Here is a 15296-nt window from a genome sequence, read left to right on the forward strand (position 1 = left end):
AAGTGACTAACAAGGTCAACCTGATAATGAATGGAAAAACCAGTCACAGCCAGAGGTTGGGAAAGACAACAACAATAAAAATCTGTGGCTGTTGCATGTCACAATACCCAATTTGAATATGATGGGAAAATAATGTAGACAGCAGGATTGCCATCTGTTTAAGCTTTTGCGGCCAGAGGCTTGAAAGAAAACTCAGAAAGTGCTTGTTTGAAAGTGTCACAGGCCATTGCCCACCATTTAGCAGTTAACACAAACTTGATCACGCTACATAACTCTCCTTAGCAGAGGGAACAAAAACATTTCAAATGTGTGCAAGAACTTTGAAGCTTTTCAGCTGTATGCACAGTTGAGGCAATTTTCAAGAAAGAAAGAGAAAAAGAGACTATTGCAACCATTTTGCATCATTGTGATTCACTGGTCTGTTATCAAATGAGCTCATCTGCAGGAGCACAAAATAGAAACCAGCCACAGACATCGAGACATCTGAAAAACAGCCACCAACTGAGAGAGAAGCTGTTAGACACAGAATCTCAAAACCACGAGTGGAAAGACGTCAATGTGCTGCCGTTGCTCCACGGAAGTCCAGCAAATGAAGCTTAACACAACATGAAACTTTTCCTTGGAAATGATGTCATGTCTGTGTTCACCTGAAACTGAAGGGTAAAGTCATGAAAAGTCATGTGTCTGTCATGTCCAGACGTGTGTGTGTGTGTGTCTGTGTGTGAAACACTATCCATGGGCGTGTGCAGCAAAAATAACAATAAAAAAAAATCACATTCTTCTATTTTTCAATTGAAAAATGTTTTATTATATTAAAAAAAAACAATCACAGTTTACACAATGAGCGTTAATCATACAAACGCAGCAAATACAGAGTAATTTCAAATGTCTTACTCTGTAGTTTAGTGACAGATTTTATTTTGACCTTACGTCTAAAGTGGGTCACACAGCATCAGTTCACACAGACACACAGAATTTTACATTTTCACACATTAATAAAAACAGTGTACACAAAACAACAGTCACAGGCACATATATGGAGTCTTGACATGTCTTTAAAAACATTTACAGTGGTGTTGGTTTTTCTCTGTCCAGTAAACCAATGTTTAACCCCGAATACAGATTAATCATTTACTTCTGGACGATGATAAGGTGCTTTAGCTGAACACACCTAACTTTGTTTTGGTGTTGTCGGTACAAAGCCTTTAAGTACAACATACTTGGTTGCGACCGGATCCATTACCAAGCAGGTCTCAGATAAAAAATCAGGAACCTAGAAGCCTGAAAATACGGGCGCCCATTTTTCCTGAGGGTTGGTATCAGAGGATAAAAAAGAAAGTCAAAAACCAGCCTGAGATGATGAAGATAAGCCTCGACTTGGCATTTAAGTTGCAGGTTCCTGCCAAAAGTTATATAAACAGAGTCTCACCGCGAACAGTTAGAGGAACACAAACACGTGATGAGGGCTTTTGTGTGCGACACACTATTTCACAATCACAAGGGACAAGCGAAGATCATGGAGGCACACGGAAGCAATCTCGTGAACTCTCTCTGTGGTAAGAAACAGGATATGAAATTTGTGGGGGCTCAATGTTCTCAGGACAGTGAGAGGAAACACTGGACTTAAAGTTAGACTGCTCAACTTTACTTTCTGTCTGAAATTAAACAAACAGGTCTAAAATCATGCAAAGCTTCTGGACCAGGACCCTTAAAGTAGAACGCTGTGGATATTCTTCAATTTTCTGCAAATCTCATGAAAAGACGAAGCCCAGCAATGAATTGACCTCCTGACAGTGTTGCCTGATATCGCTTGTCTTCTTTCCCATAGGCCTCCATTGCTGTCCTGTCCTGTCCAAAGCTCCAGATGAACACACTATTTACTCCCGTTTGAGTAATGTTTGCAAACGGCTAGCACCCTGCAGGGGATTACCGAACGTTTTTTCTTTTTTTTTAATTAAACACAGATAACGCTTTTCGTCTCGTTAGGAGTGCCACAGGCAGGGTAGGCAGGTCAAAGCGTGCTGAGATGGACTAATGCATTGATGCTTTTGGTCTTTTCATGGGAATTGCTGACTGCACAGTGCTGACTTGGTGCACCATCACAAAACTTCAAGTCATGTGGACAGTGAAAAACAAAAAAATAAAAGTCTGTACAACCAAAGCAACACGCTGTATCACTGACATTTACCTGGAATGAACACACACACACACACACACACACACACACACACACTTCCTTAGGTCAGCTCTTCCTGCAGACTTACCCTAACCTTTAGTTAAACTACAGATCCAAAAATCAGCTGTTTTCCAAGTGGGGACACAGCTTTTTTCTTCAGTTGCACCAGTCTGAAAAGTCAAAGTCAAAGTCAAAGTCATACCCCCCCCCCCCACACACACACACACACACATACACACACACACACACACACACTCACAGAACTCTCCAAAGAATATGATTCAACCTTTTTGTGGTAACAGTGACATAACGTGAAAAAAGGAAATAAGAAGGAACTCCACTCCTGCCAAGCTGCCAAAGGCTACAGTTACTGCATGGGCTGAACAAAGACAAGATTAAACAACAGCTTTTCCTCCAACAACCAACCAACACACACACACACACCCCGTATCAGAGATTCACTGTCATGCCACTATCCCCATCGAGCTGTTTTTTGGTGATGTTTCATATTGATCCTGATGTGGCTGTTTAAGGTTTCAGGCCACAGGGCTGATTCACAATCAGTCGAGATCTTCTTCTTTTAAGACTTAAGCTACATTGAAGAGTGTTTACTTAGTAAGCTTAGGTGAACGAGAGGCTTACAGATCCTCTAATGAATCACAGTAATACAAGTTATTCCTGGTTATACACACAGTTGTTTGCAGTGGGAAACGTGCAAAGACAAATGGAATTTAGCAAACAAGGAAGTGTTAATGTCAGAGGCTGCCAGTAAGTTCACATGGTTGTGTGACACGCTGTGACTCCTGCAGAGAGACAATGAGAGAGAGCTTCATTTCAGACATCTGATGTTAGAGCAGAGTATCAACATACATTTAATGAAATGGAGGTGAAACTAATCTTTTCAACCCTGAAATTACCTCAGGCCAGGCTGTCTTGGCATTTTGTATCCATCTCCTGATGATCACCTGCAAAAAGATTCAATATGAAATTGAAATCTCATCGCGTGCATTTGAAAACAGTCATAAAATATTTTGTTGGTTGGACACAGTGAGTCAAAATACTGTCATCAAAACATACCTCCCTCATCTTCTGATTCACACGTACGAACTTCCCGACGGTCACCTGGAACAAATTAAAAATTTTACTGTGCGTTACAATGGGTGGGTGTGAAACAAGGACCATACTAAACCGAACAATGGCATGCAGGCACAGGCAGAACCCCAGTGTCCTAATCATGGATCAGATGATGTTATGATTCAGAAAAACTGGCGATCAGTAACCAAGTCTATTTTCCCACAAACCACTGACAAAATAAAACCAATGTCCCGTGTAGTACATATCACTGTACTTCCTGGGACATCTTTAAAGTATGAGGAAATGCAGTGAGCGGTCGATATGTTGATCCCCAGTTAGTGCGGGAATAGCAAGGTTTTTTGGTCAGTGACTGACACGAGCTCCAACTGAAATCATGAGCGGAGCTCAAGACACAGTAGTAGGAGTACATACAGAAACAGGCTCAGAACGAGATCAGATCAGTCTGTGGTGACTGAGTTTGGCATCACACTGTTTCCAAGTATGTAGTCCAGGAAGCTACTGACTGACTCAGCTAATCAGGAAAGAATAGTGAAAGATGAAGCAAAAATGAATCTGTCAGCTGGTCTGTAGGAGATATTTAGTGTTTTCAGGCAGCAAAAACTAGAGGATAATAGAAAAATCAGTCGATACAACCTTTATTCAAACCTCATTCAAAAGAACAAAAACAGCAGTAACAGCGTGTCCGAAGACGGACGTACCCATAAGGGGTGTTGCAGACTGCCTCCGGTTCTCTGTAAAGAATGAAAATGAAAATGAGTCCACGCTCACGGCAGATTATCGACTTGCTTACTTGACCTGTCTTTCTGAGACAACTTGTCAAATACTAGTCTAACAATAGAAAGTGTTTTCACTCTGACTGCTTAACCCAACACTAACAATGAACCAGAGAGTACTTTCCCAGCCTGAATAACATGGCTGCGCGCCAGGCACAGGTCAGGTTTTTCCACTTGCAACCATTGTTCTCTTCAACCTTCATCTATTGTAAAATAACTTCCTTTTAGCTCTTTGCTGTTCGAAGCCACTGAAGTAATCCAACACCACATCTGAGAGCGACTTAAATATCACATTATACGTGGAAATTTCTTACTTATAGTGGCATTGTTGTAATTGTATATTCTTTCAACAACGCTGCAGGTCACTGCTCATTACTGTTTACTGCAGTTTAAACAACAAGTTCACAATTTTTCAAGTCTGTCCTAAAGCAATAGTCTCATGCCTCCTTCCCATAGCTCATCCGCACAAGAGCTACATGTCATGAATGAGACCTTAGGAAGTGCTAGCACAATCTGTCGTCTTGTTCTTTTCTTCAAAGAAGCAGGAAATACTACATTAAACCAGTAAAGTTTCTTCATCTTCATTGCACTTTTTTGTATGTGTTGTGTTAATACTCAAAGATTTTGGTTCATTTTGAGTAAAACCCTAATGAGGGCCAGTGTGGACACTCACGTTGATGTCGCCTTCTTCTACACAGCACCAGCACCAGCAGCAGTCCTGCAATCAACGATCCAATGACCACCACGGGAGCCACTATTTTGGAGGCTGGATCCAACCCTTTTTCTCGTTCGTGCCCTGAATGAATCAGATTGACAAGTACAGAGTTAATGTTCTCACACTTCAAGTCGTGATCAAAAAGAGTAAAGAAAGTGGAAGAGCTTGTTAAACATGAGGTCTGCACGCACTGGTGGGAAGTTCCCCATGTAATCCCGATAGCAATCTACATTCACTTTCTCTTTCACTCCCACGGGGGTCTGCACAATTTGGACACCAGCCCTGAGTTAAAACACGACCCCTGTTGACAAAGTAGAAAGTACAATAGGGGCAGGCCGGCAGCACATGGACTGCAACAATGCAGTACATGAAAGGTGGCATTCTCCTCAATCCTCAGTGCCTTGCATGTCTCATTACTCCTGCTACTGTCTGTGGTGAGAATGTGTGTGTGTGTGTGTGTGTGTGTGTGTGTGTGTGTGTCTGTTTCTGTGTGTGTGTATGCATGTGGTTGAGGGTGTGTGTTAGTACACATGGGGGGTGGGAGGGTTGGGTTTTTCGTGTTATTCTGTTTTTATTTATATTGTTTTTAAGTCTTGTAAAGCACTTTGTGTTGCACTATGTATGAAAAGTGCTATATAAATAAAGTTTGATTTGATTTGATTTGATGATTGGACTGTTAAGAAATGACCTTTTACTGAATGGTACACAGCAGCTGCGACAGCTTTCCCTCACAAGATTGAGCTCTCTACAACCTCCTGCACCAAAAAAACAAAAGCAAAAACAAAAAAAATGCTATGGCCGGCTTGTGATTCAAATTGTTCTTACTTGAGCAATCCTAGAGGAAGTTGTGCTTATGTAACTGTAGACACATTCAGGAGCACCGCCACAGACTTTGGACACCATGAAAGAATACAGCACCGGGCCCCCATAGATCATCTGTGTAGGCTACTCGTATGCATGTGCATTTTCTGATGACTGACTTAGAACACTGTGCAGGTCTGCACATACTACTTGCAGTATGCATACTAATCCTGTAATTTTGTAAATGATATTCTATAACATAGTAATATGTAGAAAATCTGAGAACTACTACATGCCATTCAGTGCCAGTGTCATTCTATCCTACTGCAATGCACTGACAGGAATGTGATTATTCAGTCAGGGAAAATCTCAGTAGTGGTTAAAATTAATTAATTCTTTCTTGATAATAATTACTTCTACATTGGCTCCATGGATTGCTCTGAGTACTCTCTAGTGGGTACTGGTATCGAGTAAGTCGCTCGTCACTAGCAACAAAATACTGTAAGTATGTATGTATGTATGCATTATTAGCATGACGTTTCATTGTGTGAAGCAGGATGGAGCCAAAAGGCCTAAAACATCACATACCTTCACTTTTTGGTTTGTCTGGTATTTCAAATGTGGCCTCATCTTCTTTGCCTCTGCTGGCGTTGAACACGATGCAGGTATACTTGGAGAAGACGGATCCTCGCATCAGTTTCAGGCTGCTGGAGAGGTTAAACAGACCACTTTCTGTCTTCTTCACCTCCATGTCAGCGCTCTTTGTCCACTCCATGTTGTGCTCATCAAACCAGCGAAGCTGACCTTGCGGGTAGCCACCATCGGAGTTGCACACCAGGGTACCGTCTGTGTTTTGAGTAATTGTCTCAGGTATGGGTTTTATAGTGGGCACGCTGTATTTGGCTGGAAAGAGAAAATGAAACGCAAACATGATTATTAAACTGAACACTGCACCATGACGTCAATCAGACTCATAAAGTATCACAACATCCGTGACCATGATATTTGAAATACAATATGTGGTGAGCAAGATAAATAATGGAGACATTTTTCATTTGGATTATTTGTCACAGTGAAAGAGAAAGTAAGGCCAGCAGAGAGACAGTTGACAGTGTTTAAGGGAAATACCAATCTGATGGTCCAGGAAAGTCCCCTCATGTCTAAGCAATCTCAATTCCATTAAGACCACGACTAAATCTTTCAGCAAGTTCATCCTTCTGTCTGTCATCAGAATTCATACATGTTCATCAAAACAGGAACAGCTTTAATCATGGAATAGCTTTGAGATAAGTCAGGAGGGATGGGTCTGAAGATTAGCTCTTCACTCAAAATAAAACTGGGCCACACAGGGTTATTATTGTAAACTAAACCTGAGACTGAAATGAAAGTGAACAAAGAAAATAGCAATAAACTGAAACTAAATAAAAACGATACCCTGTAAGAAAAACTAAAACTAAACTGAAACAATACTGCCTGATTAAAAACTAGTTACGGTTAATAAAAACGGTCGTATCAGTATTACGTTATGAGCTATGAAGGTACCAAGGTTCATGTACTATTATTTTGTAACATGAGGTTGCACAATGAAATCAAAGCTGTAGATTTAAGAAAGATTTAAGTTCCAGGTGTTTAGCAGTGTGTTTTGTAAAAGTGTTTTTTATGTATGTAGCTGCATGTCACACAAACTACGGCTGAACTAAATGTGAGGAAATTAAAACTAAACCTTTCTGAAACTAAAATTCACAGTTTCAGTAAAAACTGAAAAATAAAGAAAAAACAAATTGAAAACTTTTCTAAACTCGGTGCCAAACAGTTGTCTTACTGTTTCAGGGGTCAACCATGGCTGCCGGCTCTCACCTGTGACGTTCAGGTTGGTGTGGTTGGTGTTATCGCCGCTGTTTGTCATCACCATACAGTCATAAACTCCCTCGTCCTCTACAGCAGTGTTGGCGATGAGCAGCGATACGTTCATGTTCTTGTCGTTCCACGACGGCTCAGCAAATGAATATCGTGAGTTGGCCATCATTCTCCCTCTGTTGAAAACCAGTAAAGGCTCCTCAACTCCCTTTTTCTTCCAAGTCACCACTCGGATTTGTACATTTGACACGTCTTGAGCAGTTCTGACGACACACTCCAGCAGCGATGACTGGCCATACTGTGCTCTGTTTTCAGTCTTGCACTGTACATTTATAAAAGCTGTAGAAGAAGATATGATTGTTTTAAAAGGGGATGAGAAGCTACATCATTAGCAAGTAGCACTTTATGCTTTATACTCTGAGATTAAGGAAGAACTTACTTTTTGCGTCTCCCACACTGATAGAGAGGACAGTGAGAATAAGAAGGATACCAATGGAGGCCATGTTCTCTTACCTGAAACGAGAGTTAAAACAATGCTTAATGTGGGGATCAGTTAAAATGCAACAAACGCATACATGTTTCCACTCATGGCAGATCTATTTCTGTGAATCAGTCAAGTTTCCAGTGCAAGTGCACTGGGGGCACTTTGGATATTTCTGTGGACAGAGGTGCACAGCACATCACTGGAAGCCTGATAAGATCCTGATGATTATTGCAATTATTTCTGGGACAATATTTTGTCCAACAAAAGAAGTTCCATGTGACATGCCTACCTGAACCTCACTTGGATATGTGGTGGAATTAGGACAAATCTATTGCTTTTGAATCTCCATTCAGTCCATTCACCCTCTGATAAGGCAATACTGTCTACCTTAATTTCCACTAAAAATGCAGCACTCATTTGGTGTGTTTTACAACACTCTTGTGCACGTTGCACAACCTAGTCACCAGCAGATCTGCTGTGCGTAACTGTGGTTTTGCAAAGGACGTCGCTCAATCTAGAGACTGCAGACGGAATTCGTAACTGCCGCCCTAAGATGACTGTATGTGGAGTCATCAGTCTGCAGGAGAGGCCTTCATCTGCTGTGAATGACAGATTCTGGTAGGAATTACACACATTGACCTAGTTTGAGCAGTTGAGTAGCAGGCAAATGTAGACAATCAAAACAGCAAAAAAGTGTGCTGCTAGATTAGATTGCCAGTGACAATACCACCATAGGTGAGGAGAGAACCTCACTGGTGCAGAATTGGGCAAAGCTTCCAGCTGTGTGTTAGGCAACCCACCTCACAAGACGCAAAGGCCAACTTCCTTAACATCTTACAAAACAATGACACAAGATTAACTTCAAGGGTCAAGAGTACAGCAACTACTTCACACAGTATTAAACTGATCACGACTCAGCTGAGCTGCAGACCACCTTGGCTTCCTTGAGGAAATCCTGCACCGTATGTAACTACATAAAAATAGAGATTGAGTAAAAGCTTTACAAGGAAGCAGTGTCAAAAATTTCCCAAACACAGTTTCCCGCCTCTGTGACGTTAAAGTTGACAGTTAAATTTTAACTGTCAAGTTCTATCAATGGTGGCCAGGTTACTTACAGAATGATGACTGAAACCAAAAAAAGAGGAAGAAAAGAAATGAGCAGTCCTGAAACAAGTGAGCAACACTTTCCTTTGTTTGGCTACTTTGCCTGAAAGCATTTTCATTGGACTGCGACAAATGATGCGAAATAGTGAATGAACAGAGAACAGTTTGTCACTGAGCATTAAAATGACTCAGCCTGTTCTAAAACAAATGGGAAAATGGTTCCTTCCAAGCATAAAAAGCATCCGCATAGATCATGAGGGGAGAACCCAATTCTCAACCTGACACCTTTTCAACAATAAGTACAAAACCATCGATAAGACAGTTGTAGTTGTGTCACCAAGGAAAGACTTTTTCTTCTTCTTCTTTTTAAGCATTCACTAACAGCAGTCAGTGTTCCTGGCACTCGTTAATCTTAGTCTGCTAAAACAATAGATTATGCAGAGCTCACTGGTGGTTTAGCTCGTGCTGACCCAAAACTTTGTGATCCCCTTTCGTTTCCTTAAACCATCCAGCAATTACATCTGTTTTGACTATGCTTCTTTTATTTCTTGCAACGTGACTTTATCGTGTCAATCAGGTGAAAAACAAGTTGATAGACATCTTCCACGCATGTGTGCTTTTGTTGAAGAGAGGGCGAATTACCCTTACCTCACACGCACGCAGCACAGATTAAAGGCAGACTGAGGCTGTGAAGCTGTGTGGTAAAAGGAGCCAGAAGTCCATCACTTAATCTGCTGCTGGGTCATATAATCCACGTTTCTTTTGACATGGACAGTCTATGTCCTGGTGCTTGGCTCAGCATTTACAAGTTATTTACAACCACGCAGTTCTCACAGCTGTTGTCCATTGTTCCTGAAAATCTGACATCTATCTCGAGGGTGACGTTTTTTCTCAAGAAGCAGTTAACGAAACTGCTCATTTCAGAAATGAAGTAGAATTTGTCCATCTTATTTTTGGATTAAATGATTCAAAGGTTACGCTCCATGGAAACCCAGCAGGCTGAAGTAAGACACTGGGATTAAGTACTGGAGTATGTGCACATTAAAGCAAAGCATTTCATCACTTTAGAAACAAATACTTTTATCTTCGCACAACCTCTGTATTCTGCTATGATATGAAGGAGTGAAACGCAGGTCTCGTAATATTTCATGAAATTAAGAGATAATCAACCAAGAAACATGCTTTCTCCAGTGACCGCAGTTGAGCATAAGGTCCCAGGAGAATACGTTCTTCTGTGTGTGTTTGTCTGTATTTACAGGACTAGACACACAAGCATTAAACACTGTCCCATTCACTGATACACGAAGTCCACATACGATCGCTTTTTAGAGCTTTTTCTTTACATGCATACAAAAAACACAAGAAAACACAACGCCGTCTTCAAGTAGATGAGATCATGTCTTAAGACTTCTGATCTGAACATCAGCACTTGCCTAATTGCTTTGTCAAATCTGTCTTAACTTGAAATGATTCTGGCTTCCCGGCTGTGTTTCATTTTGAAATGCCGTGTTACAGTTGCCCATACGTGTAGATGAGCAACTGAGTCAGAAACCATGAATGTGGATCACCTTTGCTCTGGCAATGCGTTAGTGAAACACAAGTGTGTGTGCGTTTGCTTCTGCAATATTTTCTGGTCTTATCTTAGACCACCAGTCTAAGATAAGACCAGAAAATATTGCCAGAACCACTTCAGAAATCTGTTTGACCGGCTGTCCACTAACTTGTGAAGTGCTTGTATTTACTCAGACCCTTTTGTCAAATAGAGGAGGAGTCAAGGAGTCATACTGAAAGAGAAAGTCCACTCAATTGCCAAATATGAGCCCAGTTGGAAGGCTGGTCTTTCTGACTATGTGTTAAACTGGTTAAAAACATACATCAAAGTGAAGATCAGTCTCGAGGCAGGTCATGACTTCAATGGCATTTCAGATGCAGCTAAGGACCACTTACCTAGTACACAGACTTGTACTAGACTACATCATAGGAGATCTGCAGCTTTTGCGGCTCAATAAGGGAAAAAAAAGGAAGAAAAAGAAATAAACTAGTTTATTTCTTGGAACTGTGGACTTCAAACTTCAAATTCAAAAGTGAAAATTATTCTGACAAACTAGTTATTTTAATTTATGTGAACTGAACTTTGAGCTCAATGTTTACTTGCACAACACTGGTGATGATAGCAATTTATCAGTGATAAGATAACATCGATTGACATAGGAGCCAGGCTGATATTTTGGAGGGCAGCACCAGTTGATAACCTCAGCCACTTTTTTGGACACTGGAATTTCACTGCCATCCAAACAGATTGCTTGTATTTACTCAGACCCTTTTATCAAATAGAGGAGGAGTCAAGGAGTCATACTGAAAGAGAAAGTCCACTCAATTGCCAAATATGAGCCCAGTTGGAAGGCTGGTCTTTCTGACTACGTGTTAAACTGGTTAAAAACATACATCAAAGCGAAGATCAGTCTCGAAGATCATGTGTCTGAGAAACTGCCTCGGTTCATTATTGTTCTCACTATACATGCGGCCACTATTGACAATATTAGAGAGCGCAATGTGTGTTTCCATAGTTATGCAGATGACAAACAACTGCACATCTCTGCCGACCCAAATGATGGTGCAGCTATAGACTCTGTGTGTGGTTTTGGGCATTGTCTGTATTTTTATTTTCATCCTCATTATTGAGTGGATTTTAGTCTCCATCTTATTTTACATTTTTTTTATGTTTTTATGTCCATTCTGTCTTTTTTATGTAAAGCACTCACTTAGTGCATAGGATTTCTCCTTCTTCTTCTTCTTCTTCTTCTTATTATTATTATTATTATTATTATCACCAATTTGTGTTTATAAGTGGGAATCTGTACACTGGACAAATACAAAGTTCAAATACAGTCCTGGCAATCAGTCTCAAGAAGTTGAGCACAAAGCATGGAGCTTTTGTACGCACGTACAGTCTCGATAGGATAATTGAGTCTCTGCAGCTGTGTGGTGGTGGATGTTTGTCCGAAACTCTTGGACAGGAAGCATCTACATTTCCCAACTATCGATTTAATCCATGAATCTGTCCTGATAAAAACTCAACTGCCAACTGAGACTACAGGCCAATCCCACCGTCACAGCACCTGATGGTTGTGCTTATGAGTGCAGTTACATTGTTTTAAACTGACGTGGTCCCTTGGGTTGTGCTCCAGCCCTGGTGGCCTGGCCTGTCTGTACAGTGTCTGTCTGGACACACCAGTGTGTGAATGTCCTGACAGCCCCTCTTCAACAACAGCTGTTCTAAATAAGCTGCAAGGTCAAGGAACTGTGTTGGAACACAAAGTTGATTCTGTAACCAGTTATATGACGTACGCTTTCACCACCAAGACACCTTAAACATTTTGAAGAAGTGTGACTGAGCCACAATTGCCATTTCTTGTTACTTATCAACATATACAGTGTGATGATCAGCATTGCAACTAATGCAAGCAAATGTGAGCAATGGTAACCCTTGCCAGAGTTAAAGGCGCTCTCCCTCTGTGCTTTATGCTACCCAGCATGCTGGAAGGCAAAGGCATGACCACCTACCTCTGCCTCTGATCGGCTCACACCTCATGCGGAAACCTAACCACCTCTTTCAACGAAGGCAACAAGTATGGGCCAATCAGGGGGAGAGCAGGGCAGGTCATGACTTCAATGGCATTTCAGATGCAGCTAAGGACCACTTACCTAGTACACAGACTTGTACTAGACTACATCATAGGAGATCTGCAGCTTTTGCGGCTCAATAAGGGGAAAAAAAAAGGAAGAAAAAGAAATAAACTAGTTTATTTCTTGGAACTGTGGACTTCAAACTTCAAATTCAAAAGTGAAAATTATTCTGACAAACTAGTTATTTTAATTTATGTGAACTGAACTTTGAGCTCAATGTTTACTTGCACAACACTGGTGATGATAGCAATTTATCAGTGATAAGATAACATCGATTGACATAGGAGCCAGGCTGATATTTTGGTGGGCAGCACCAGTTGATAACCTCAGCCACTTTTTTGGACACTGGAATTTCACTGCCATCCAAACAGATAACATCTCTCTCTCTCAATCATTCACACTGTGTGCACAAGAATGCAGCCCCTCTCCCTGCAGCATTTCAAGTCAGAAAAGAAGAACCACAGAGACAGATGAAAATACGCTCTGGAGCCCACATGTACCCCCTGCATTACCCACTTCCACTTGTCCAGTGAGGTTGCCAATAGAAAGAGTCACTAACTTACCTCACCCTCAAAAAGTCCTTAATTCCAACTCACTTGAATGCAGTGAAGGAATGAGTGAGTGTATCCATTACACATAAACCAATGCTAAATGTGCTCTTTGCCACAAGTTTTGAAAGTGCTACAAAGATGATAATTACACAATGCCTGCACTGTAACTGCTTTTGTTACTGTGCTGCAGTCCATGTCAGATGTACTGGCAGTATTGACCTCCTGCTGAGGGCCCCATAATTAACATGCTTGGAGTATTGCTAGGGTATTTATTGTGTGACCCCCCCCCCCCCCCCAAACAGTTTTATTGCATCATGTTATGTCTGCAAGCCCTTTACACTAACTAAACTTTAAGTTGACTTTAATGACAGTTGTGGCAACACTAGTGTTTTCAACAAGGCTACAATGATTTCTCCAGTCTTCTCTGTAGTATCACGCAAGAATTCACTTGTCAGAGAACAAAGCCTCAGGGCAGCTAACCGTGCTTGTTTCAGCACAAACAGACTTCCCAAACTGCCTCAAGATGTCTGTTGAAATCCAGGGGTGGAGAGTACGTACATTTATTCAAGCATTGTACTGAACTAGCCTACAGTTTTGAAGTACTTGTACTTTACTTGAGTATTCTACTCCACTGCAAATCAGAGGCACATATTGTACGTTTTACTAACATTAGAGATTAGGAGAAAAGAGTAAAAACAACTTTAACAGCTGCAAACATTAACACATTAAGGGAGCAATAACTATAATCCTATAACATGATATACATTCATCTGAATAAGCCATTCTGCATAATGAGCACTGCATTAATGCACGAGCGCTGTCTTGATTTAACCAGCTCCCTCCACTTCTGGTGAATTTGGGTAATCACAATGCAAACAACCGTGAACCGACGGAGCATGCTTCCTTTCTGGAAACAGGTTGAACTTTGAGTGTCAACTTGACAATGTCAAGGAGGTCTGCGCTGATCTAACTCACCGAAGGGAAACAGCGCAACAGCTTGACAACGAACACTTCGTCGTCTTATCACGTACACGGATGCGCGGCAGACAGTGCAAAGGGCACGCGCTGCGTCTGTGAAAACATCACATCTAAATGTTTTATTTATCTATTTATTTTAACTTTTTCACGCATATACGTTCTAAAAGAGGAGGTCAGTCTGTCAAAACCTCACAACACCCCCAATTTAAGCGTTTTCAGCTGTTAAAGGCGAGAAAATCCGAGGCCATGTGAAGTGCACAAGCACGGCTGAGCGCACAAAGGGCATTGAACGTTACACTGTTGATAGTCGAGCCGTTTTCCCGAGCACTAAAACTCACCGATCGCACGCACACACACACACACACACACACACACACACACACACACACACACAGAAATAGCCTGTCATCAAAGTGCAGTATTCAAAATGAACATCCACAAAATCATGTCCACATACTGCCAGCTTAGCTACAGTAAGACATACTGCCACACGGCGCTACCTCACCATTAATTCGCTGTACGTACCATACGTCGCGACACAGCTGGCTGACTGGCCTCTATATAGCACACCTCAGCGCCAGGATCACAACAAAGTAATGGCAGACTTACACGCTCCTCTACGGGATGTCGGGACGTCTCTCGGCGGACGGATAAATAAACTGATGTGTGGGACGGTGAATATTCTCAGCCCGGCTTCTGTTTACTTTCACTTTCATTCTGAGTCGACGAGGCGCGTGGGCGGCAGTGCGTGCTGTGCCACGCTGAGGGCGCATTTTTGTTGGCTTACATTCGATACAGAGGACACTTAATGCATCAACTTGTACATAAATGAACGAACAAGTTCAATGGAACACTTTTGTCTACTTTACTCCTGTCAGCCGGACGGCAAATACTGCAATTACAAAATCTGACATGGGGATGCTTTAGGTTTAGGAGTCAGACAAATCAACTGGATATAATCCAAAGTACAGTCTAGTCTTCTCATATAAAACTTCCTCTTTTGTGTTTGTTTTGCGCCCACTTGAGCTGTAGAGAAGTGATGGTCACACAAGTCACACAATACACACAGCTGACA

General features: G+C 41.5%; 1 protein-coding gene across 3 annotated transcripts; it reads right to left on the reverse strand.

Moving 5' to 3' along the window:
• Positions 1–1264: 1264 nt before the first annotated feature.
• Positions 1265–15172, reverse strand: LOC143320208 (putative selection and upkeep of intraepithelial T-cells protein 1 homolog). Of its 3 annotated transcripts, none has more exons than XM_076729727.1 (9): positions 14831–14907; positions 7857–7930; positions 7418–7756; positions 6149–6463; positions 4718–4840; positions 3970–4002; positions 3254–3298; positions 3094–3141; positions 2409–2979 (listed from the first exon to the last, which is right to left on the reverse strand). In XM_076729727.1, exons 2-8 carry the CDS (start codon positions 7918–7920, stop codon positions 3095–3097), a joined length of 966 nt encoding a protein of 321 aa, XP_076585842.1. In that variant the 5' UTR covers positions 7921–7930; positions 14831–14907; the 3' UTR covers positions 2409–2979; position 3094. The 3 variants fall into 3 exon arrangements, with proteins under 3 accessions (XP_076585843.1, XP_076585842.1, XP_076585841.1); XM_076729726.1 differs by having other exon boundaries at positions 14747–14881; XM_076729728.1 differs by lacking the exon at positions 3970–4002 and having other exon boundaries at positions 1265–2979; positions 14831–15172.
• Positions 15173–15296: the final 124 nt, after the last annotated feature.

Source organism: Chaetodon auriga, chromosome 4 (genome assembly GCF_051107435.1).
Source record: "Chaetodon auriga isolate fChaAug3 chromosome 4, fChaAug3.hap1, whole genome shotgun sequence".
Taxonomy (NCBI): domain Eukaryota; kingdom Metazoa; phylum Chordata; class Actinopteri; order Chaetodontiformes; family Chaetodontidae; genus Chaetodon; species Chaetodon auriga.

Coding starts and splice junctions, on each gene's coding strand:
- LOC143320208 (XM_076729727.1), bottom strand. CDS start 7,920: ATGGCCTCCATTGGTATCCTTCTTATTCTCACTGTCCTCTCTATCAGT. Junction 7,757..7,856: donor CAGTGTGGGAGACGCAAAAA/GTAAGTTCTTCC, acceptor CTTCTTCTACAG/CTTTTATAAATGTACAGTGC. Junction 3,299..3,969: donor GTCTGCAACACCCCTTATGG/GTACGTCCGTCT, acceptor AATTTGTTCCAG/GTGACCGTCGGGAAGTTCGT.